General features: G+C 39.3%; 1 protein-coding gene across 4 annotated transcripts in view; it reads left to right on the forward strand.

The window, feature by feature from the left end:
• The window catches only part of plxnd1 (plexin D1), a 96934-nt gene that overhangs the window by 26585 nt on the left and 43580 nt on the right, over nt 1-26769 (forward strand). For all 4 annotated transcript variants that reach the window (XM_044113229.1, XM_044113220.1, XM_044113249.1 and 1 more), the window contains exons 6-13: nt 593-761; nt 954-1062; nt 7936-8035; nt 9353-9451; nt 11627-11716; nt 13343-13451; nt 15300-15457; nt 20706-20851. In XM_044113229.1, the coding sequence (XP_043969164.1) occupies nt 593-761; nt 954-1062; nt 7936-8035; nt 9353-9451; nt 11627-11716; nt 13343-13451; nt 15300-15457; nt 20706-20851 (980 nt within the window). The remainder of the gene's footprint in view (nt 1-592; nt 762-953; nt 1063-7935; nt 8036-9352; nt 9452-11626; nt 11717-13342; nt 13452-15299; nt 15458-20705; nt 20852-26769) is intronic.

A 26769-nucleotide genomic window follows, 5' to 3' on the forward strand; every position in this document is an offset into this window, starting at 1 on the left:
CAAGGTTGTCTCCGCAAACAGGAAGCAGGAGGCAGGAAGTCAGGGCCCGAGCGAGGGAAATGAACGATTCCAGCAAACAATGGGGCAGATTTTTGAGACATGTCAGCACAAGCTGCTGACCACCTCAGCTCCTACCTGCTGAGACGCTGATTTGTTTTCCTCCAGTCCAAGATCCTCTCTCCAAACTTCCACCCTCATCCTCAGCCTACCTGTTTTTTTTTTCCCCTCACATTGAATTCATTTAACTAAAATTCAGACATGTCAGCGAGGTGTTATGTTTCTCATTATACATCTGTCATACTTCATCACTTTCTGCAGATTTAGATGTGATTTTAGCACTCTGCCATCTGTTTCTCCATCACATGGTAGTTTTTCTCTTTTTCTGTCTGATCTCCTGAGCAATCTTGAAGGGGCGCCAACATCCTCCGCCCTCTCTTGTTGAGCGTGTGCGCATAAACTCAACCAGAACCCATATTTGCGGGCACGGCAAATTAAAAATCTAATTAATTTTGATCAACATGAGCAGCTATTTATGTTTCTGCTCCTATATCTGTTTTTTATTTTTTATTTATTTTTTCTCCTTTCGCTGCAGGCTGTTGGCATCCTAATAAACGGCAGCATTCCCGATCTGATTGGCTCGAAGGTAGAGTGTGAGTACAAGCCCGGGGTTTCCACTGCTGCCACGGTCTACGGTCTCGCTCAGATCCAGACCTGCCCCCTCCTTCCACCAGAAAACTACCAACCAATACCCTCTGGCACAGGTGAGCCATCCATTTGTCAGACGCATTCAATTTTTTTGTTTTGTTTTTTAGCATAGAACAAATGTAATTTCCGCTCTCATCTCTCATAATGCAGAAAAGGGTCTGAGTCTGGTGCCATCTATTTTGCTTTACGAGAGCGATACCATCTCCAAATGTTGCAGAGCTTGACACATGGGGCCTTTGTTTCTGCAGATCACCTCACTGTTTCAGTGGCGATAAAGGTGAATGGCACGTCTGTTGTTTCTGGGAGCTTCATCATCTACGACTGCGAGAGAACCGGACAAATACACCCAAAGACCTCGTGAGTCAAACATTTCATGTCACAATCTCAGAGTTTGTGATTCATGGCAAATGTTAGACGATTCTGTGTAACAGCTCTTCTTAATTCACCTTTTTTTTCCTTTTGACAATTTTTCTTCTCTTTTGACATCTTTCTACTTCCTTCCTCAGATTCTAATATAAAAAGATCCCCCTTCTAGTTTTTAATTAAATGTATAATTAAGGTTTTCACATGAACAGCTCATAGCGATGGCATGCTGTCAACGACAACACTGGTGGGTTTCACACTTCTCCATTTGAGACACTTTTACAAAAAGCTCCGACTACCTGATGTTCAGTTTAACATCTTAAATTACTAGTTAGCATTTCATTCAAATTAGAATTTTGGGTCTGAGATGTGAATTGATGATTCCCTGCTGTCATCACACTGACAGCTTAAAGTCCTTTAAAGTTTTTGCTTGAACTCTGGCTGCTTTTCTCTTATTTCCACTAGTTTTTTTTTTTTTTTTTAGAGGAATGAGTTCAGTTTGTTTTTCTTGTTAACTCAGCTGATACATTCTTATAAAACTTTAAATTAAATCTCTTGGCACTTAGTTACTAGCATCTTATTTGAAAGACATAATTCCCCCCCCCATTTTTAGTTTAATCTTTGAAAAGTAGCAAATACTAAAATAGCTTAAGATTAGGTAGTTCCTAAAGAGTATAAAACTAAATCTTATAATACTTGAGAATTTAAGGGTGAGACATCACTATGGACTTTAACTGGACCAGGCCAGTTATTCCCTGCCAGGCCATAATTGTAAATAAGAATTTGTTCTTAATAACTCACATGGTTAAATAAAGGTTGACTAAAATACAACAAAATAAGAATGTGAACACTTTTTAATCTAAAACATTTCATTTCTGCTGCTTGTGTGTTTAGAGTCATTGTCCGGGTTGAAGCTAGAAATCTACCTTAGCCTATAGTCTCTTATAACCTCAAACAGGTTTTCTTCAATTGTCTTATATTTTAACATTTGCCAAAATGAGTAAAAAAAATCATAAGAAATGAAAACTTATGAAAGTTTGAAGAACCGGCCCAGCACTACTTTAAGGAGTTTGTTTCTTGTAAGCTGTTTGGTTTAAAAGTTTTCCACAAAGCTGTGGTTCTGCTCTGTGTTTTCTGAAAGGACACAAATCCAAATAAATATGTAAACCACATTGCAAGTCACCCTATTAAATTTAACTCTCACTTTATTACTAAGTGCTTTGCGCTCTTTATTAGGTAGAACATTCATTTCCAATAGACGATTGTCTCTGCCTGGGGCTTTTATTGAATTACTTGATCTGATTATATCCTCTCCACTTTCCCACGTTTTAACGACAAGGCTTATAATAAATCCCCCAAAACAATCCCTCCTAAAGAAGACTAAACACCAACAAACTGTTCTTGTAGCAGTCTCCAAACAGAAAACCTGAACTGAAATATCGAGTGTTTCCCTCAGTGCCGTTTCAGATCTGCACACACAGCTGGACAATAAAGACAAAGCAAAGCCTCAATTCTGTGTTTGTTCTTCTTCTTCTACGTCCCTTGTCTCCTCATCAAATACATTTTATTTAGGCCATGCTGGGTAAACACAGCCAACATGTCCTCTCCCAGGGCTTATTGTGTGTGTTTGGTTTGCTCAAGGTTTTCTCAGTGCGGGATCAAATGCTAGATTAATATTCTGTAAATATTAAGCCAAAGGAAATTAGATATGTATGTGTTTGGTTGATCACACCCGTGTTTGTTCTTGTTAAAGACTTTGACTTGCATGTCCTTGTCACAGCAGCGGTGTTTTTCCTCAAAGTGTGGAGGCATTCCAGCTGGCATCCTTCTGCATGTTGGACCATGTTGCAGGATCTTCTCTATCTGATCCTGAGAGCCTCATCCATGTGCATTGAGTGTGCTTGACAGATACACAGAGATCCCCCCCAAAAAAAGAAGCATTTTGGTGTCCCCCTCCCTTTGTTCACTTTTTGAAAGTAGTTTCGAGGTGTGAACACAGCGGCTGCAGGTGTACGTGTGTGAGACTGCACTCAATATGTGGCGGGGTCCAGGAGTGTGAAATTAGACGGCGGTTTGTCGGAGGTGATAATGAGCAAAGTGCCGTACGCACAGGAAGAGCAATACGCAGAGAGGTGCAGAACTGCTGGGCTCTATCTGAGCTCATTCACTTCATGCTGTTTTTTTTTTTGTTTTGTTTTTTTTAAACAGTGAGTTTTGTTATACACTTAGACCCAATGAAACCACATAAAAGAGCTCTTCTTTATGAAAAGCGCCATCACTCTGCTAATAGATAAATCAAAGTCTTGAAGGATGAGAAAGGAAAACCTCTTTTTCTGAAGAAAGGATTTTCTTTGGTTTTAAAGCAGAGATCTTCCTCTGTTTTATGTTAAATGAGGCTATTATGTTTCATTTAAGTAATGTTGGGCATTAATGCTTTTAGAACCAAAGGCATTAGACTTTTTATTCTGCACACTTTGAATGTAATTATGCGCTTTTATAAAGCTAATTTTGTTTCAGTAATAAAGTTAATTGACAACATGATTGTTTGATAGCTGAGTACAAACTCCTTTGATATGAACAAAATGAATTTCAAATTCCACGTATAATGTCATTACTTGTGATCTTTAAACACAAATGTTGCTTTGATTCATTTGAATAAATTAGAATGCCACAGAAAAGAAAGTCATTGTAGTGATTAAACTAATAACAGTGAAAGTTGTGTATTGTATTGTTTTGCAAGTAGGGTGATACATTTCCAGTGTTTATCTCTGTGAATTTTGATGATTATGGACTATATCTAATGAAAACCTAAAATTCAGATTTTTATAAAAATCATCTTTGTAGGGGAGGCTGGTGCTTTTCTCCAGCAGCCATTGGGAAAGAGGCAGTCACCAGTGCATCACATAGCAACACAGTACAAACAATCACTCACACAAAAAGACAATATAGAGACCAGTCAGCCTAATAGTTATGTTTTTGGACTGTGAAAGGAAGATGCAGTACCTGGAGAGAACCCATGTATGCACATATACACTCCGTGAAAGACCCCAGCTGGGACTAAAAGCCACTACCTTCTTGCTGCAATGCGAAGGTGCTACCAACAGCACCACTGTGCATCCCATTGCAATCCAAATGATGAGAAATGCTTTTTATTCAGAAAAAATCTGTCTACTAAAATTGTACAGCAAATACAATCAGTTCTCACTTAATGGTACTTTTGCCTGAATGTTCTACATCAGTATGGTGTGGGACCTGCTGAGGGGTTGAAGAAGCCCAGCTTGGTATTAGCTGGGCTCAACTGCATGGTCTGGTGTCTTTCATATTCTTCTTGACAGCAGTTCATAGTCTTGGTGGGTTTAGATCAGATGGGTTTTCTGGCTAGTTAAGCACTTATATGCTCATTTTACCAGGCTGTGGTTGTTTTGGTAGGTCATCCAAGTAGATACAAAGTCCTTCTATAAATAAGACCCCCATCTTCATGAAGCCTCTGCATCTTTTTCTGCTGCAGTTTTTCCTTCCACTTGACTTTCTATTGATAGTCATGGACAGAGCTCTATGTAATCTCTCTCTCTCTGTGTAATATCCTTTCTTTTTAGCTGTTTTTACACAACATAATTGTCACAAAACATTATAAAAAAAATCTTTATATTCATATATGTGTTAAAGTTAAGTTGTACAGTAGCTATAAGTTGCAATAATAAAATGTTATAGACCTAAAAAATTGCATAAATATTAATTATTTAACAAATAGCTCTCTGTCTGTAATTAATCCATATATGCCTACATATGATTAAAATAAAACAAGAAATAAGAATTAAAAAAAGAATTGCAAGTTTGACATTAGTGATTATAAAAGAGAGGTTTGTAACTTGGTACTGTTTGTATTGTTGTATTTTTATGACTTTGTGCAGTGATAGGGTGTGTGTGTATTTTTTGATTTTACACTATTATTAACTCTCCTGCTTATGGACTACAATTGGAAACTTGCTTCAGCTAAATCTGGTTTTAACTAAATTGTTGAAATTATTTAAATATTTTATTCATTTACTGAGTTGCACCATTACAAAGAAGTAATTGTGAAAAAATCACAAATGTATTGTATCTGTAGGACTAATGTAGGTTTTATAAGAAAATAGTGAAAAGATTGAGAAAATTTCACACCAAGCCATTTATGCAGAACAACAGACGATGTGTAAGCGCTGGAAAATCAACACAGTTGCAGTTTTAATTTATCTATATCCTAACATGGTCACAGGTTATTTATTTGGAAAGTTTAGATCTCATGTCTGTTGCCAGGAATTCAGAATATTTTGGCCTCCTCTGACTGAATGTTGTCCAATATTTTTCATTGTGTTGTTTCTTTTTTTTCTTTTGTTGAGTCCAGAAAATTAACAGAAGTGTAATAATGAAGAAAGGTTTCGTACAATATATTTGGCTCAACGAGCCTGTTGGCTGTTCCAAATGTAATGAATCAGGAGATATGTGTTAAAAATGAAGAAAACAGATAGTACTTACACTTCTGAGAGTCACGCAGTGAAGTTCATTTATGATATAATGGTGCCAAACCAGTTTGCATGTGTGTGTTTGTCTGAGAGAGGGAGCGCTGTTTATACAGCTCTCCCTGAACACGGTTAAAGTGGTCACTGGGTAAAGTGTTAATGACAAGCAGACCGCGGCATTCCAGCGTCGCTCCGCAGCCTAGGAGGACAAACACTAAACATTCACTTCTCTCTCTGCCTCAAACTTACTCTATTTTTGTTTCATCATTTAATTTCTTTTCATTTCACATTTCTTCACATCTCAATTCTCTTTCTTTTTTCCTCTCCTCGCTCATGTGTCTGTTTGTTAACTTGTACTCCCCTTCCTGAGAGTGAGGCTTTCTTCTGGATGTATTTCTCTCTGACAGAGGTGTGATTGAGATGTGTGTTTAACCGCTGTGTCCACAGAGGGACCCTGAGAGTGTGTGTGTTTAGCGCGAGTGTGTACGTGAGTGGTCATTACGACCAGGAGTGAGCAGCTTCACAGGGTGTTTGCTGTCAGCTTTCAGTCGAGCAGAGAGAGTGGTGTGTATGCAAACAGTCTGTATGTAAATGTGGGTGGGTGGTAAGGTTTTTAGGTGTTTTAGTTGTACAGAAAGGGAGTGAGGGAAAACTGCAGCTGATAACAGCCTGGAGGAGTCCGTCTGCTTTTAATCAGAACACACACACGCAGACACGCACACATCCTCTTACACCGTCCGCCATCTAATCTAGAGACCCCCTCAGAGTGTTGCTATCACTGGAGGCACCATCTTTCCTAGTGTGGGACATCTGTCTCTACCCAGAGGCTACTCAAAGATGCAGACTCCACACACACGTTTACAGAGTGCCGGTATATTTGGGTGGTTTATCTGGAAGCCACATTGTTGCCCCTTATCTGTAAACGTTCTGTTTGTTACAACTCAGTATGACAAAGAAAGGAGTTGATTTAGATGTTTTCCATGTCTGGAGGATGGAAACAGTTTCACATTTCCAGAATTTAAACATTCTTTTATCTACAACATTAATCCGTCCGTCCGTCTGTCCATTTATCATCTGCCCATCCATTTGTCCATCTGTCTGTCCTCCATCCATCTTTGCAGTTATTGCATTTGCGAGTTCCTTAGTTAGAGCCGACTCATTCAGGGCCGATTTTTGAAGTGATCCTTCAAAACAAGAAATTTCACTGAAAAAAGTACATGAAAAATGTCAATACATGAAGACCCCTTTCTGTTTAATCATCTCAACCGCTTTTCATGCTTCCTTCATGCTTCCTTCATGCTTCCTTCATGCTTGCTGTGCACACATCAGCTGAGCCCATGAGCATGATCTAGCAGATGTTCTCGGTAAAGCCGCTCCACGTCAGCACTGTAAAACCCGAGCCTGATTTCACAGAAATTTTAACACATGAGACGGCATGCGTACTCATGCATCATCATTTAGCAGCGAGAGAGTCTGGTCTCAGCCGATTTGGCCCACCCTGACCTCTCCGCCGGCTGAGCTGCTATCGTGGAATGAGCGTGTCTGCCACTGTGACTAATCATTACTTCCTTTTATTAAAGCTTCACTTTGATGCCTGTAATCAGTTCAGCCTCCTCATTTGTTTTGGACTCCAAAATGAGTCAGAGCGGGCTTCATGCTCAACTTTTACATGGGGATGATCACAGGGACATGATATGGGGGTGAAAACAAACCAGATGGAGTATTTTCCCTCTGTTTTTCATTTCTGTCTCAGTATGTTAGAAAATACACAATGCATGTTGTAATACATCATATTGGTAGTGTATACAAAACAAAGCCATGCATAATTAAAAAGTAAAAGGAAATTTTATACATTTTTAAAAATGTTTTCAAAATGAATATCTGAGTAGTGCACTGTGTGTCCCGTTACTCTTAAACCCTAAATAAACATCTATAAAATAGGGGTAGAGTTTGAAGCAGGGTAAAGTTGCAAAACTTTATTACAATAATGTGATGCAGCACTCCTCAGTAAATAATCTGAAATAGAGTATCGCCACCATTTGACACATTGAACAAGTTGACAATTGTGCTGCAAATTGCATGTGGGTCAGAGGAAAATGTTTCAATCTGAACACACAATCCCCAGTATGCTTTTCTTTTGCTAGATTTATTACAAAACAATCCTAATAAAAGATACCTGGCCAAAGAAAATGTCGCCACCAATGAGAAAATCACACTCTAATATTTTGTTAGACCACCTTTAGCTTTGATTACTGTATGGCAAGACTTCTTTTTGGTCAGGCTGTGTAGATTGAGGTGTGTAGTTGGTACAAATGTTTAATGTATAGTAATGTGTTTTGAATACCTATGTATCTATCTTTGTTTTCAGATGCATGAGCTGCCTGAGCACAAGGTGGAAGTGCTACTGGGACCAAGAGCACCACCAATGCCTCTCAAGCAAAGATGAATCAAAGCCAAATCTGCTTGAAGTGAGTAATTCTCCCTCCAATCTATCAACCAGACAGATCCCAGGAGGAGTTCATGATATCACTATCCTACAAGCCCAAACCTCCGACACAATCCAGACTCAGCTGTAAAAAAGAAAAGTTTTCTTTTAATAATCTGAGTCCAGACTGGTTAGGCAAGAGCAGCCATGTGGTGAATCATCATGAGGTTACAATGTCAGTGTCTCAACTACAGTGTGCAGAAATGTTGAAACTAGCTATAAAATCTCAAGAGGTTCTGTTTTTACAGACTCATAACAGGATAATGTGGTATTTTAAAGCTCCTATGACCTACTCTAAAGTTTCACTCTTTGCCAAATATTTGCAAATAAGTGAAAGAGTATATTCACTGTGCTTTAATGTCTTTAAAGAACTGCTTTTAGATTTTTTTTGAGTAGGAGCCCATACACATAAATTTTATAGATATTTATTTAGTAACATAAACCATGTAAGTGCAAAAAATGCTCTAAAACAACAACAACAAAAAGCATATCAAATGGAGTAACAAGATACGAGCGCAAAAAAGGGAAAGTTATCCATAACAAGCCCAGCCTCATTGGAAAAATTATTACCAGCCTACTTTGGACGCTTTCCTGACAACATCAAGATTAAGTCAGCTATCAAACTATTTGTGTCGACTTTAGAGTTTTACTGCTGAGCCAAATCCCATGGCCTGCGTGGCCCCGCAGATTTTCCCTTTCTGCTCAAAGTCTTTTATTATCAGGTCACATGGGAGGGGGAGAACACGGCTCTCACTCCTCTGGTCAGCCGCAGGTCTACTGGTGTTTTCCTTAAGCCTTTTATTGCTATGCCTGTTTAATGATTAGTTTTATATCTCATGAGTTTTACACAGTTGGAGTAATAGAAGCATGATTGCATCTGTAAAGTAAATGGAGTAAATCTCCATCAGATTAGCATGAAAGAATGCTAATCTGATGGATTAGCTTTTTTAAAGGCTGCTTTATGTATATAAATTATAGTTTCTGTTAAACATGAAATAAGATTTTTATAATATGGGTCATGAGGTCATCGGGAAGTAGGTTACTGTTTCCTGCTCTGCTCGGGGTTTCACAGCGTCCGGTGGGTCTGTTTTTCTAATCCTTCATCATCTCCCTGTTTGAAGCCATTGTTGTTTCCCTCAAAGGGAGACTTCACCCTCTCATTTCCTGCTTGTCCAGATAAACACGACAGGTATTTTTGGGTGGTGGATATATGGAAGAGGGGGCAGAGGAAGCCATTGTTTTCTTTAACTCCTGTATGTCACTTCCTTCCCCTCTTGAATTCCCCCATCTCCCACTGCAGAGCGCTGCTTCCTGTCCCAGCCTGATTCCCTCTGAGACTGTTCCATCACCTTCAGGAATGGCCCAAGACTTCACCGTGAGGCTGAGCAACATCCAAGGGGTACATCAGATATCCTCCAGCCTCTGAGCTGGGCTGTCTCTAGAAACCGCATGTGGTGAATGTGATTGGAAGAAAACAGAAGCATATGGTGTCTTTGCTTCAAGCTGGGCTAAAACAGATGAATGTTTTTGCTCTGGGATTGGGGTCAATGGATGACTGACACCAGTCTGGGTGTTCCACTCGTTGAGAATACATTGACTCTTAACCATTACAATGTCTGCTTGCTATGACATCAAAATCATGCTGAAAAATTTGACTTTTTCAGCATGAAATTTGGTTGATCCTGTAGCATTCAATCAAAAAGCAAATCAATCAAAGGGAAAAGTATTTTTAAAAAACTAATGATGTGGTTGCGCAAAATGTACTCAAACCCAAACTAAAATGTTGTATCAAACATTTTTTTATTTAGTTTCATGTTTTTAGATTGTTCACACGCTCAACAATTTTCATTTTCCTTGAAGGATTGTTCTATCATGGCTCATTTGCAACCATTAGTACCCAGTATTATGTCATTGTACAAAAATGTCAGTCAGGAGAAGGGTATGTCATGGCACAGTAAAGGCAGTAACAAATAATACTAAAACAATAACAACAGCCTTTATCCAATATTGGTGAATAGAGAAGCTGCAACTAGCAATGTTGACTTAGCTACAGCATTTTCTGGTAGCTGCAGGTTATGTTTGACATGTGATAGCAATGTTGTGGATTCTCCATTTGTCTAAAATAAGTCATAACTTTAAAAGACAGATGCATTTTCTTCCAGAAGTATCTTCCGCATTACATCAACCTGCAGATGAGACTGAATGCAGATATTACCTTAATAAAGTGTCAGTGTTTACACACTTAGGAGCCAGCTTTTTGTAGTTTTTTGTTTTTGACACCATTCCCTCCAACAGATTTGTCTTTTCACTGGAGTTGCACAGGATAAATGTCACACTATTTGTGGGAAATCTGTGATCTGACTTTCGAGAATCACTGTAAGAGATAAAGAGTCCCTCAGCTGTTTGGGCATGCTCACCCTTCAGTATCCAACCATGATGAGTTGTGTCTTTGTCAGCACACTGTACAGTATGTGCTTCCAGCCCGAGGCAGCAACACTCGGAGCAGGAGCTTAATTTTGCTCTTGTTCATTTACATTCAGGCAGTCCTCTCAGATCACTGGTTAAAACTTCCATTCATGTAGTTAATCTGCAGTGAGGGGCTTCAGAAGCTGACGCTGCACCAATGAGGATGAGGACATAACTCCAAGATCTGCTCAAAATGCCAGAGCTGACTGGTTGCCAGGCGTAGCCGGTCACACTCTTACCCCCGGCTGGCCTCTCACGTTGTCTTTCTGGTGTGTTGCTATGGTGACAGACATTAAGTCACACACAGACTTCTTCAGGATAGCCGTTCATTCATTATGAAAGTTTATACAGACTGACATTGTTTGATCAATGTCTTCATCTCGGACAAGTCAGCAGAGCAGGAAATGTGCTGCCAATCAAATTTAGCCGGTGCTTGGATCCTCCGGGATCTTTCTTTTGAATTCCCACGCTTTCACCACAGAGAAAAAATAAATTCAGAACAAGTTTCTCATCTTTTACATCCCATCTCTGACTGACTCTCAGAGAAATTTTCACAGTAGCACAGAAAACCAAGAACCTTGTAGCTGCCATAAATATTAGCCGTCTCCGGTGTCAGAAAGCGGCGTGAAATAGCAGCGTCCTGGAGAGGCCGATCAAAGTAGACCCATTTAAGCCAGCCGGATTCACAGACAAATGACTTCTTCCACTTTAAGCACTTATCGTCTGCTGTTCTTACCTGTCTCTGCTTCTCCATGGTCTCAGATATCCCCGCTCCGGAGAACTCAGGGCACTTATTTTGTGGAGAAATAAATTCACACTCATTATTCTGACTCCCAGATGAGCTGCTGAGGTGTGGGAGTCCAGATGTTTATGAATATGAAATCTGAAAGTCTTTTTCTGGCAAGCTCAGTTAATATGGGATTAATTTTATTTTCATTTTCCTGGTGCCTTCTCAGGGTTGATGATTGTTGCCAGAAATTAAGATTCTGTGCATTTGTTTCATCCTTTCTTTGTTTTCAAATCTTGAGAGCCACGTAGTATCACATTTTTCTTGGCCGTTGTTTTCTAGATATTCCATATTGTTTAAAGTAAGTGTCTTCCTCAACAGACGGAGAAGCTTGAGTGTGACTTTGGAACTGAACGGCGCTATGTGGCCATATGGCTGGACAACTCAACTGTCAAGTGCAGTGGGGTGACGGTAAGTATGGACAATAACCTTCCAGAAATAACCAGTGAGGCAATTTGTTTCCTCCACTGCTTTACAGAGCTCACTCTTGTTATGCTTGAAGCTTGTTTGTCAGCTGTTTGTAATAATAACTTTCCTTTGTTTATGAGCTAACAAGAGACCCATTATCACAGTGCTGACCACATTTATTGGCAACCCTGGGAAAGATGAGTAATTGCATAAGCATATTACACTAAAATATCTTAAAAAAACAAATCAAATTTTATGAAATTGTTTGGAACAAAATATGAAGTTGTACAATTATTAGTTTCTGTGCTTTTAATATTTTGTATGAACCACATTTGCGAGTGGATCATCCCATCCTTTTTCCGTTAGGTTGGGATATAGTCTTGTAATATGAGATTTCACAGTCTCACTTAGTGAAAGAGATACCATTACCCTCAATACAATCTCTACAGATATTCTGAAGTTCTGTATTGTTAACCTGTTTAAAGACCCACTAAGGACCAACATTATGTTCATTTCCAGCACAGGGCATCAGATTTTTATTTAAAATCTTCTGTTTTTTGAAAATGTTAACTGGTAAGGCATTCTAGTAGGTAGTGGTGGGTAACACGAAATAAAACTGAAAATAAAACCCCAACCAACACGGTGTTCATTACAGGGCAGTGCTAAAACGTTAAAGCGCCAAACATTTTGTGCTTGGTGAACCATGTCTTTGTTGATTTGAAAAAGATATTGAAAGAAAAATGATCTTTCACTATCCTTTGAAAGACCCAATAATGACCCATTAGTAATTTACTGACAGAGATCAGAGATATGTATAGGGAGTTCATGATGTTATGAACTCTAACAAGGTTCCCAGAGCCTTTGGAAGAAAAATAGGCCCACAGCATTATTAGTCCTCTACCATACTAAAAAATGACCGTGAAGAGTTTTTTTCAAATATTCATCCATTGTTGCACACTAAATATACCTAGAGTATCTGTTGTTGAGAGTGAATATTAGTCTGTTCTAATCAAAACTCACAATTCTTGCAGCATTAAAAATCCAATGTTGGTTATACTCCAACAGAAACTGTGTTTTTATAGCATGACTCTCAAATATTGATTGGCTCATAGACAGCATCTAATAGTTCTTACTGAGACCTGAGCCCAAGATGTTACTCTTGGTGCAACAGTAAAATTAGTAGATTGTTTTGTGGTTCCAAGATGAATAACAGACTTTTTGCAATATAGAAACTCTGATTAGCCTGAAAAGGTATAAACAACGGGAAAGCTTAATTTACATAAATTTTGTTAACTTTAAATCAGTTGTATCATTAAAGAAATCATTATTTTCTAACATGGTTTTACCCCACCTAATTGAATAAATTATAGTCAAATTAAAGAATTAATTTATTAAAAATATTCAGTGAGACATTATTCACTGCAATACTCCATTCCTGGTGTACTAAATTAATCTAAAAGGGTTTTTTAGATGGATCCATCTAAAAATTCTTTTAGGTGGATTTAATAGTGCCAATAAATGCGGTTCCCACTGTATGTGGGGCAACAGTAAGAAGAAGAAGAATGGATTTAACACAGAGTCCAAGCACACAATGGTTTGCTGATATTACCTTCCTCTTTGCTCATTTAGTTGTTCACCAATCAGAGGAGTCAGATTTACCACCTCAGCCTCAGGAGAGCAGGATACTTCATCAGTCAGAGGGAGGATATATTCCTTGACAGCCCTCAGCCCATGAAAGGTAAGACGTAAAACCTATGATTAGACAGACATGCAAAAAGAATGAAAAAGAATGAAAAACACAGCCCGATGCTATGCTGAGATTCTTCTCCTCTTCCGTACTTTAAAGAGAAAAAAACAACAACAAAAAAACGTGACACCGATGAGAATGCATTCTTGGCGAGACGGGTGGATTTGATTGACCCTGTTGAAAAATAAAGAAATACTTACAGGAATAGACAGTGTCAGACTGCCTTTCACTTGTAATGATAGCAGTTTGTGTATTCCAACACATAATTTGCCAACAACCAGCAATTTAACATAATGTTATATTCTGCTAACGCCTAATTACACATAATAATTACAGAACATGGGGGAGCTGCAATTGAAGGTGCTATCATTGCCTCTTAGAAGCAATGTCCAAACCTATTGCCGCAAATACAATTTGAGCTCCATGACAACAGTGAGATGATGAGAGGTGGCTTGCGTTGTTGAACTTGGCATATTGTCTTGCGGAGCCGCTCCAAGCCAGTTGTTTGCTTGTCCCAGTCCCAGATGTGACGTTCGCAGTCCATGTGAGCAACAGCCCCGGCCCGCTGCCAGACATTCTGCTTAACAGGCACCTCGTCGCAGCATGCAAAGTCATCACATTTTAAAATGACACACACTTTATCACATACATACAGATGCGTGCGGCCTAATATGCACACAGTCGTGCAGATGTGCATGCGGTAATACAAATGGGATGTCTCACTGGGAGGCACTTTGGAACACGAACATAATCATCTGTTTTCCCTGGCTTTGTTCTCATTCGCTCCGGGTTTTTTTTTTCTTTCCTGGTTTATTTTTATAACCATGAATATATCACCCTCCAAATGTTTATTCTGCTTATTTAGAGCATGCAGCCCATATGGTTCATGTAAGCTGTGGAGGGTTCTAACAGCGTACCTTCAGCTGACCATTCAAGGCCAGCACAGCAAACAGATGCTTTTTCAGGCAGGGGGACAAGTACTCCAATTATTTACTTCAGTAAAAGTACCAATGCAGCAGCCTAAGAAGACTCAGATTGATTACATGCTAAATATATTGCAAATATAGGTCATGCATGAAATTAGACAAAGCATCAGCAGCAATATTTAATTACACTGGGCGCTGCCTTTTGTAGAACATGATGAGCCTAAAAATAGTTTAGACTACTGTCCTAATGTTTGCAATTTCCACAAATTAGCTTACGGAGCTGCTTGCACCCATCCGTGCGTTATTGTCACCGAGAAAGTACTTCGTAGACATTTTTTCCAGTAGATGCGTTGGAGAATGATAATACTTTTTAAAGAGAGTTTGTTACAATCAGTTTTCTGGTCTCACCTCTAATTTTTAGTTAGATTTCGGTCAGGACTTTGAGTGAGCCATTCTGACACACAAGTGAGATTTGATGGGAACATTGTTGCTCTGGCTGCATGTATAGGGTTGTCCACACTTTTTGGATTTTGTTGTACTATTTTCCAGAAAAAATTTTGTCTCTAGAGAGCCCCATGAAAGTCCCCTTAAAATATTTGTGTGCTTAAATATTTTATCAAATCAAATCAGTTTCTATATGTATACTGCCAAATTACATCAGTGTGCAAAGATGCATTCACTGAATGGAGAGATATCTGGTTATTAATATTTTAAAATATTTTATCAAAATATTCTGCCACACCAGTGGGCTACATCAACCTGATTAAGACACTCATGAACTTCATATGACTCAAGATGAAAATGAGTTTGACACTCCTGATCTAGACAAAGACACTAAAAATAATCTTCACACTGTTGTCTGAATAATGTCTTCCTGTCTGTCTCTCCCCTCTCTCCTCCCGTCTCCCTCTAGTGGAGGTGTACAACTGTGGAGTGGGCAGTTCAGACTGCTCCCAGTGCTGGGGCCGTGAAGATCGGGGACACCTCTGTGGATGGTGTGAAAACAGCTGCAGGCTGAGGGATGACTGCCAGCCAGACAGGGATGTGTGTCCTGTTCCTGAGATCCACAAGGTAGAATCCTTGCATTCAACATTCAAGCTTCTCTTCTTCCTCCGTTTCTCTGTGGCCTCCAGCCTCAGTTTCGTTTCGCTGAATCATGTGAGTGACCTGTTTCATGAGGTCACTCACATGGTCCTTTATGTCCAGTGTCAGCTGCAGAGGGCCTATATGGACCGATTTCTAATAAATCTGTTCATTCTGCAACAACACCAACACTCACCCAGCCACAGCTCACATGGTACTCAGTGGAGAGGATCTGTGATCCATCAGGAGGGCATGGGAACACCTCTCTCCCTTTAAAACATCAACATGTGTGTGTTTAATCTGTGCGGATTGGGAGCTGTAAGTGTAAAAGCCTTCATGTGAAAGAAACCACAGAAGCTTGAATAAGATCTCATGAGAGATTTTTTTGACGTTCAACCATAACAGGAACAAAACCACTCTGGTAAAAAAAAAAAAAAGGAATTAAGGGTCGTTTATCTAACACAGATCTGATTGCGGTTGTGTCAACGTCATCTCTAAAAGGGTGCCCTGCCTCAAATGCTTCTTTGCGGCTCAGACGGCTGATCATATTTATTTGTTTGCCTAACTGTAGTGGAAGCGCTTTCAGTCTCATCCCTGAAGTCTGTTTTCTGCAGCTTATATCGGCGCAGCCACGGTAGGCGGTCATGGGAAGCACGGCTCACATGAGAGCCATTCGGCCCGAACTTCCTGTAGATAAAACCTGGTCAGCCCAGGAGAATAAGCAAAGCAGAACAAAGCAGCCAAATACGCACACACACATGCACACGCACACACCAAACTCCTTCACGTATACACACACATAAGCCCACAATCTGTCACACAAACTGGCCATATTGAAGCATTCATGATTATCCTTCATTCTTTGTAGCTGTCAGCATACTGTGACTAACAGGATGCTCTTTGAGAGCCTAACTCATATGGACTTCTTACGTGACTGAAGTTAGCTGGGCAGAGATGTGTGTGGGTAGACTATTGTTGCACGGTTCTCTTGCACACACCCGCACACACTCATTGGTTCTCGCAGGAGAGAGGATTGTGGGGCTGTGGTTCACTCGGGTGTGTGATGCAATGCTTTGGCAGCCGTGTTTTCTCAGAGAATCCGCAGGGGTTAAAGCCCAAGTACTCCAACTTACTGAAACCAGATCCCATCTCCCTCAACACACACACACACACACACACAAAATCAGACAGCAGCAGCTCTTTGTTATACAATCGTGCTGTGGCTACGGTAATGAAACATGTTTGTCTTCGCTCTCCCGTGTCACATGTAATCTCTGTCACGAGACATATGTGCCAAAATATCAATATTAAAATGGAGGACTTCATTATTAGCTAAAGTTTTCCACCTAAACCCTAATTATGAAAAATGCTTTCTGTTTCATGCGCAGGTGCTAAGACAAAGGAGAAATGTATTATCTCCCTGGAGTTTTTGTTCCCCTGTTATGTTTAGGCCAGTTCATCGCTAAAAGAAAACACACTTTGGCATTCAAAACAGGAACTGACAACATGGTTTACCCACAACATGTAAAGAGAAAAGAACAGAAGGACCTGGCTCATAGAGGAAAGAGGATGCGGAAAGGCTTGGACAGAGAAAAGGGTGGAGAGCGCTACATTTACAGCGAGGAGCTTTTTTCCTGTTTTTGTCTTTGTGTCTTCCTTGATTAGAGTGATGCAGAGGAACTGGACTGACAGGAGGAGGATGAAAGCTATGGCGACAACAGACAAAATAAACAAAAGGAAAGCATATGTTTCAGGGCAGCTTGGATACAGTATAGTGTGCTGGAAACGTTTAGACCCCTAAATCTTGCTCAAGTTTTGCCACATTGCAACCCTTAATCGTTGTAATGTTGGCTTGGAATGACACAAAGTTAAGCTCATAAATGGAAAGAAAATACAGGTTTTTTTGTTTTTTTTTATCTAAATCTAAAATGTGTGAGGTGCTTTTGCAAGTCAAACAATCCCCATAGCATGATGCTGACACCACCATGTTTCACAGTGGCGGTAGTGTTTTCGTGGTGATGTGCAGTTTAAGGGTCAACAAGTTCAGTCCTAGTCTCATCTGATCAGATCACCCTCTTCCATGTGCTTGCTGTGTCTCATACATGGTTTGTGTCAAACTGCTGATGGTGCTTCTTACATTTTCTCCTTCTACAAGAGCTTTCTTCTTGCCACTCTTATTAATGGAGAGAATTAATACAAAATTTTTGATTCTCTCTCTTAGATTATGCTCTGAGGTTTTTCAAAGATTAGGATATTCTTAAATTATGCATCAACAGACTAATTATTGACTTTTAAATGTAATTGCAGTGGATTTTATTTAAGGGTTTCAAAGTAAAGCACCACATGAAACCTTAATAATAAATAATTGAGGTTTGTGGTTTGAACATGTTTAACTTTGAGTACTTGTTCAAGACAGTGTAAATGTTTGTACTCTGCTTATAGAACATGTTAGACTGAGGTATAATTTACTGTTCATATGTGTTTAATCACTCAGGAATTGGGTCTGGGAGCTTTTACAGAGACAAACCTCCACCCTGCAATCTCTCTGGAGACTTGGCAGAGTTTGCGCTGTAAATCAAGATTCGCAGACCCGTAAGAGGTGTAAATGAATAACAGAGCAGGCTGATGTTAATGTTAATTCCCAAAGGCACCACACAGGCACACTGGGTGCTCCGAGATGAATTCTGATAATAAATAGCTGCTTTTCTGTGTTTTGTCTGAAATGCTCGAGAGTGGTTGCCGATTTATTAATGCACCCCGTACATGTGTATGAAAAGGGAGTTATATCTTATGTCAGCTGAGTAAGTAAGCACAGCATTGTCCAACATCTGCAAAAATTTTAAGATATCATATAAACATCAGAATAACTTCCTGAGGAACAGCATATTATTTGCTACCCCTAATTACTTTTTCACATTTGCCATCAAAATCTTCAATGAGGCTGAATATAAAGTGGTGCAAAATTGCAAAGTTAAAGTAAAAGATTTTAGCATGTGTAAATTCTGAGAAGTGTAACATGCATTTTCTATTCCGTCACCCCTGAAGCACACTAGCTACATAGTATTTCATGGAAGCTAATGCTAAAGTGCTAACGTCAGTTCAAATCATATCAGCCCTACAAGACTACAATCCTCAAATACTTTTTTACTTGTACTATACTGACCTTACATATTGTATTTACGTTTAGATTTTGTTCTTTACTGGGTGTGAAAAAAGAGAATGTGAGGACAGGAAACAGAAATAAGCAGTCTTCACCCACTTCAAAATAAAAGCATAAATAGATGAAGAATTCTTAACACTCAATGATCAAAACCTCAACACAGATGTCAAACTTTACACAATAGAACGTTTACAAATCAGCCAAGCTAATTAGTAGATTAGACTTTCAAAATGAATTTATGTGAAGCTAAGTGCATTATACGTTTTCATAGTTAACAAAGGTGTCAAACAAAAAATTTGTTCTGCTATAAGCGCAGTAGTGGAAGTGTGCTCAACACTGCAATCACTTCAATTCGCCAACGGCCTTCTGGAGTGACTAAACAATAACCTGTTTGTTAATAATCTCAGCTTAAATGTAGGTGTTCTGTGAAGCTCAGAGATTTGACGCAGCACACGTGTTGGAAGAAATTATGACCTTTTTTGTCCACTTGCAAAATACTATTTTATGGTAGAAAACTAATGCTGCACATCACCTTGTCTCATCACCCTGAAATGACTTTCCTCAGATGAGACAAGGAAGCCAGTCAAAGTTGATGAAAGATGGATGGAGCGTGGAAAAAAATTTAAGTTGGAGGACAACGACCTTAAACATGAGACTGGAACTACTATTGAATAGCCCAGGACATAGCACGATTTCTATATGATGCAATGGTTCAGTCAAAGTCCAGACCTAAATTCAATTGAGAATTTGTTTCTAAAGCATTATTCACAGATGCTCTCCAACCAATTTGACAGAGCTTGGAGTGTTTTTCAAAGAATAAGGAAAAATCAGTTTGATACATAAGGCTGGTAAAATCTTACCCAAAAGCATTTATTTAGCGACTTCCTTCCAAGGTGCTTCTATTGCAGTAGTTTGTGTTGATCCATCACAAGCAATCTCTCTAAAACATGGGGAATTTACACTTTTCAAGGCATTGAACATTCACTTCTACAGTTTATTTTTACTCAGACTTTAAAGAACTTTGTCCTTGCTATTTTTATTCTCCCTTCCTTTTTGCTGGGAAATATAGAGTTTATTCATCTGTCCTAGTGTTCTTGTGAACTCCTGGTGAGTGTCTGAATGTAAAGGCAAACCTTGTCCTCTGACCCAGACCAAACACAAGTGTTGTTTTCACTTTTCAGACACACACACAGTTTCCGTTAGCAGTAGAGCCAGGCTAATAACACCAAGAAGGGGGTCACAGTGACCTCGCGTCAGCCTGGAAGTTATTCTGAGAAGCGCTGCCGAAGCACAGCCTTTCTACACCGGCGACACCATAGTGGATTTCTTCTGTCTTGGTCTCAAAGATGCTATCTTTAAGGTTGTTTCTCCCAGTAACTGAGGAGGTGATTGTTTCCTCTCCTTTGTTCCCTCCCCGTGGTTTTCCAAATGGAAAATTAAGGAAGCAGAGGCAGGGGCTGAAATGACGTGTGAGAGCACGCCTCAGAACAACAGCTGAAATAGGACTAAGGAATTTGACGGAGCAGACACAGGAAAACAGATGAAAGGGGGAAAAGCGCTGTGCATTAATTCCCCTGTTGAGGCTTTGCTCTCTCACCACCATCATCAGCATTCCGTCTCCTCTCGACACTCGGTTCTCTAAATTGCCTCCCCACTCATCCACCTTTCTGCTGTGCTCTACACCTCGCCTCTCCAGCCCTCACTTTCCCACTCTGTCTGTCTCTCGTGGGATGTGAAGGGGGCTCTTAGCCTGCTCTTTATTTGCATGTGCTGTAGAGGATTAGAGACTGAAGAGTCTCAGACAGGCACGGCGGTGCACGCTCATATAGCTAAACCGTGTGTCTGTTCGATTGAATCCCCATTTCTGTCCATGACATGCTCCACATCTCCACGCATGGCCCTTGCTAATTCTCTGTCGCCTCAATTATCACCCATCATTATTTGAGTGATTTTAGGGCAGTAATCTTCTTATGAGCTCTAATTTATTGTGCTTATTACAGCACCTTCTCTGTTTTTGTTCTTTTTTGTGTGTGTGTGTGTGTGTGTGTGTTCATTACCTCACTCTGTCTTTGTCAGATCTCCCCCCTGAGGGGCCCTGTTGAAGGAGGCACACTGCTGACGGTACAGGGCAGGAACCTGGGACGAGGGCCAGCAGGAGTGAACATTTTTATAGGAGACGTTCCCTGTGATCTGTTGCCTGAGCGCTACACTGTCTCTGTCGAGTGAGTATTTAAACAGAAACTTCATTAATGAGTCACAAAGTCGCATGCTTGCGTGTTTTGCAATGGTGTTTTTGTGTCTTAAGTGTTTTCTGCTGACTTCTCGCACCTCGTGCTTATTTAATTATCCATGCCGTCAAGGATGGTGGAAAAGAAAAAGGGGGCTGAGAAGAATCCTCACACAATTTTTATTTAAAGACCCGTTAAAATATGCAGCAACGTCGCAGCCGAGACTTGTGATGACAAGTGTCAATTACCTGTTGCCATGGTAACCTGACATGCGTTGAGGCAGGTGAGCAATCGGATGGACAGAAAGAAGAAAGAGATCCCAAAAAAAAAAAAAAACTAAATGGAGAATCTAAAGATGTGTTACTGAAAGAAATCCTGAAGTGAACATCTCAGATGGGAGCATATTGTGCCTTAACTCAGACAGTACAGTTGGAGCTGCCAACTATGACTGAAAACAGGAACTAAGCTCCCTGCTCTGGAATGCCTTATCAGCTGGGAAAACATAAAGAAAGCTTCAAAAACATTTTCAGAACTCCTGAAACTGTCTAAATACTTCCAATTTAGGGCTTAGAATGTGTTTTGAAGGTGAACCGGACTCCATATCCCATGTTTCCACGTCTTCTCGGGGGGAAATGTTGGTTATGTGTTGGGGAAACATTAAAGTCATATAGCTTTATGTGGCTTCAAAGGCAACTGTGGGAATTTTCTCAGACATATAAATAAAAACATGAGGCTGAGGGGAGAGCTTACCAGACCTGCTCAGTGCAAATCCTCCACAATTCTTGGTTATTGACATGTATTACTGAGGAGAAAGAAGAATACATGAATAACTGGAGATGCGCCGATTAGGCTATTACTAGCGGATATGGATTTCCAGTTGTCTGTGATGTCAGACCCTGCTGAAGATTTTTTTCAAGGATTAAAACTCAAAAATAGACTAGATTTACTGACAATTCATTGATGGAGTCAGTAGTTTTCTGATGGAAAATTAAAGAATTGCTAGTTAATTTCTTAATAAACTGATTAATGGACTGTTCCTAATTGTATTCTATTTTACATGCATGCAAAACACAAACTTTGTCATTTTTGACTAAGTAAATAAATAATTTGACCTGTTGATCACGAATCAGAGACGATTTTGTGAAAATTGGTTACTTCACGTCTCTGGTGACTTGTGCATCTAGTGATAAAAATGTAATGTTTTTCACATCAAGTTATTTTATTTGTATTTTTCACATATATATATATTATTACTGGGCTCAATAAAATAGATTTGTTGAGCCTAGAGAAATGTTACTAAGACCACATGTAGTTTTACTGCTCAATGACCAAATACTTTTATGCTGCTCATTAAAGCTAGGTTGTTATTTCAGCTTGAGAAGAAACATGATGTCATAAATGGTGCATGCTTGGTTGCATTCTGAGGACAACCAGCTGATATTCTAACTCACTATTGTCGGAAACGTCTGTCAAATTTTTCATTTTGATTTCCAAATACAACAAAGATGTCTTCTGACATAAGTCTAATATAATAACTATGATGTTAGAAATGTCCCTATTGAGATGATTTCTTTCCTCAATACGGACCCGAGTCGGATTGAGTAATACTGAGTTGAGTAATTGCATTTCTTATACCACAGACATGTACACTGTATGACAAAAATAATACAGGGTATTAATATTATTGCCATTATTGCCATACGTTTAATACATCGGTAGCTCAAGAGAAGTTTGCAGTACTCAGTCTTCCTTTTCATAGTCTGTATCTGTAACATTTCACTGAGAGACCAAGTTAATCAATGTGCATGAAGTATCCAAAGCTTACAATCCTGCTATATAATTGTTTTAAATTTTTTGTGGGTTTTTTTTGTTGTTTTTTTTTTTTTTTGCATTTCTTAGATTCTTGTATTGTTGGGTATGGAATGGGTATAACATTTCCCCCTGCCAACCACACAAACACAGAGATTGCAGTCAGCTTCTCCATTAAAGATCATTCAAAAATGCCTTGATTGGAACCCCGAACATGCTGCATCATGGCATCCTTATATGGTATCTTGTTTGTGCATGTGAACTGTCAAATATTAAGTGTACAATAAGTCTTGTGAAGTATATCCAAATAAAGCTCATAGACTTGAGCAACTGGTACTTCGAGTTGTGGCTTTGCAGTTTGAATTTCAGTTGAACCGTTTTGATTTATTATCCAAAACAATCATAGGTATAATCAACGGATGCACAAACGTTGCCAAGAGTATGTACAGGCAGAACCAGGTGTTTTTAATTTTACTGCCTCCTGAAATTTCTTCTCAGGGTTTCATACTGGCTTTTTACTCATCGAATGATTCATCAGCACGTCCAGTCATGCTTTGGGTATCAAGTTTCGACAGTGTTGTGACTAAATGTGCTTTGTTATCTCTTCATTAGAGTGGAAATTGTTGATTTCACTTTGTACATTAGCTTTTGCCCATATACTGAAAGGAACCACCAAAAGCAATCAAGCTTTTCAAACTCTATTAGTGCTCTGTTAGTGCACTGCACAATTTTCTTAAACATTTGGTCTCCCTGTTGCAACTAAATAGAAAAGCCCTGGTTGCACCTAGAGAAAGCCAGTTAGCTCAAGGACTGTAAGCATAGCAACTCTAATGACAAAGAGATGCTTCAGTAACATGAAGTATTCCACAGATGTCTCTAGCCATTTTGAAGGAAAATTGAGTGGAAGGAAAAATAAGCCAAACATCCTAAAACAACTCCTAAACCTGAGACAACATCACAAATCTCTTACTTAAGGAGGAAAAGAGCAAGTGATTCAAAGTCCTCTTTTCAGATAAAGGAAATTTTGCTTCATGAGGAAAACATGGTCCTGCAGTCTGGAGAAAAAATGGTGAACCTCACAATCCATCCTGCTTAAGGTCCTCAGGGAAGTTTCCAAAGATTTAATGGGGTCCAGATATTACACTGCTTTACTATTTTTCCTAACCTCCACATTCAGCACTGCCATTTTAGATCATTTTGACCTCTGATGACAAACTTTATGGAGACTTTTCAGCAGGACTTCCAATTTAAAACTGCCAGAATTACCAATCCCTCCTTTAATGACCATGACAGTAACCAGTGATAACACTGTGCTTGAACGGCCAGCAAATTCGCTTGAGATAAGTTCTTCACTTTTTGATCGTACTGACATGTTCCTAAGGTCTATGTGTCTTTGTAAAGTAATAGATATGTTAGGTATTACCAGCAACAAAGACAAATAGAGAAAATCTTATTTATAAAGTTATTAGGCCTTCCAATCAGACATTTAGTTCTTGCCCCTAAAATCCTCTGCACTCCATTAAAGTAACAATAGACATATCTAAAATGAATCTTTTTTCTTTTCTTTTGATGAGACAGTAAGTGAAGAAAAATTGTCTGTGGTTATTTTCAGTTAGTGACTCATAAGCTTTTATTGAAAGAAATTTAAAAAAAGAGGAAACACACATGCAAATAGTTTAGCTTGCTATCTCCTCACATAATATCAGTGTTGTTCTGGTCTCAAAAGATGGATCTCACCCATCCATTTGTGTTTTAGTTTTTATGTATTCACAAGGCTAATTTTCACAAATATTATTATGCAGCACATCTCTCAATTTAAATGACTCCTCCGTTATCCCCTCGTGGCTCAGGGACCATCGCACTGTCACCATGGAGACAGCAGGACCCTGCTTTGACACTGGCGAAAAAGAGCTCAGTAACTCCAAAATTACATCCAAAACTTCTATTCAGTATCTGTAATGTTCCTTGAATAGAAGTGTTTATCTGGTCGTGCTCCAGTGAAGCCAATCATTGTTTTAAAACCAGTTCCAGGGTGACCCGCAGGTCTCACCTGTCACTCCAAAAGCCTGACACATCCGCACCCCTCCTCTTTCCTAAACTGACAAAAAATAAAAAATAAAAAATTCACGTTTCACTCTGGGTATGATCAAATCTCCTGTCTTCATTTCTCATTGGTTCCCGAGCCTGGCTGCTGTGACAGAGGAGCAACATTCTCTCTCCTTTAAGACGCACTGACAAATCACAACATGTTAATTATTCTGACACTGTCAGCACTTTCGACTTACACACACAGCACACCTTGTTGTTGCTACATCCAGTGACTGATCAACTTTGATCTTATCTGCTCACTTAAACAGGAAAATTTTAATCTCAGATTCAACATCTAACACTTGGTAATTTAAGCATAAAGTTAAAGAGTTGACACCAGATGCTATATGAGATTATATCTGACTAACATGTTTTTGGTCGGTTAGGATTAACAAAATAATTTCTGTTTGCTAGAATAATTAGAGAGATAATAAATTGTTGACTTCTTCACTTTCAAAAAATATATTAAGATTGTAATTTTAAGCAATTTTGCGAACTAGAGGATGATGATGTCATGGCTATTTAAGTTTCTGATTAGTTAATTTCACAACATTCAAGTTAAAGCTTAAACACATCATTTTTTTGTGTGACATCATGGGAAAAATCACACGCAAGATGACTTGTGGGAGAGAAGTTTAATCCATCAATACCCAAATGCCTGAAGGTGCCACATTCATCCGTTTAAACAATTATATACAAGTATAAACAGCTTGGGAATGTCCAACTGGGATGAAAAGATGAATGTGTCTTACAGCAATCAACTTGAGTACCAAAGCAAGACTTTATGAATAGGGTAACAGAGTGTGATTTCTCACAGTGAAGCCACTCCTATACCAATGAAAGGCCACTAAAAAGTGACATAAAAGATTAAAACTTTTAAAAAGTTTTAAAATTTTCACTAAGTCATTATTTTTTAGGAAATGTGTCCTATAGTCTAATAAAACTCAAATTGAAATGTTGTTTTTTTCCCCATTGTAACCATCATGACAGTAGAGGAAATTGAGACACTTGCAAGTCTGAGAACATCATCCTCAGTGTGAATTACAGTTTTGGCCACATCATGTTGGATGAGTGCTCTGCTGTGGGAGGGACTAGTGAACTTCATAACATAGATAGCACCATGAGGAAAGAACGTAAAGTTGAAAAATTGAAGCAAGATCTCAGGACAGAAGCTAGACAGTTAAAGCTTTTGCACAAATGACTCTGTCAAATCGACAGTGGCCCTAAGCATAAAACCATATTAGTTACAAAGTGACTAAATGACAAAACTGTCAGTCTTTTGGATGGAATGTCTGTCCCACAAACTCTGTCTGACAAGAAAGTTATATGGCTGACTACAAACCTGACCGAGTTTCACCTGTCCAGTCAGGAGGAACGTTAGCAATCCTAACTTAAAACAGGAAATGTTTAGTCTGATTTGATATCAGTGAGAAAAAGGATAATGGATTTTTTTATATAGCGTACATGAATAAATATGATTTCAACTACGTCTAAATCTTACTAATAACCCTCCTTGCAATCCTATAAGCAGGATTATGGGTGTATAGAAAAGGTACAGATTCTGATAGTACCTCAGTCCTGAAAGTTTTTAACAGTTTTCTTTTTAATTACCCTCATTTGTGAGATTTGTGAGTTCAAAATGGCTCTCGCAGACTCCCACACTCATCAGCATACAAGCGCAGCACCTACGCATGTGACCCCATTTATCCAAGCTGCTGAGACAGGTGCCCGCTCGTATGCTGGAAAAGGCCAAAGTTCACATCTGTGTGCTGAAAAGAAAAGTGTGCAGCTCTGGAGGAACTCCACTCCTCTCACTCTGTGTTGACATGTTAATTAATGGCAATGTCAGCCTGGGCGCAGCTCATTTACTTGAAGTGCATCTCTTGATATCTGTCGCAAATTCTTCACACCGCCCTTCCTATCAATTTCATTAGAGCACTAAGTGGCCCTCGCTCTGTCCGTTTGCCAAGACTCCGACAACACTCGCATCAGACACACACATACACACGCACACA

The sequence above is a fragment of the Gambusia affinis genome, linkage group LG01 (genome assembly GCF_019740435.1).
Source record: "Gambusia affinis linkage group LG01, SWU_Gaff_1.0, whole genome shotgun sequence".
Taxonomy (NCBI): Eukaryota; Metazoa; Chordata; class Actinopteri; order Cyprinodontiformes; family Poeciliidae; genus Gambusia; species Gambusia affinis.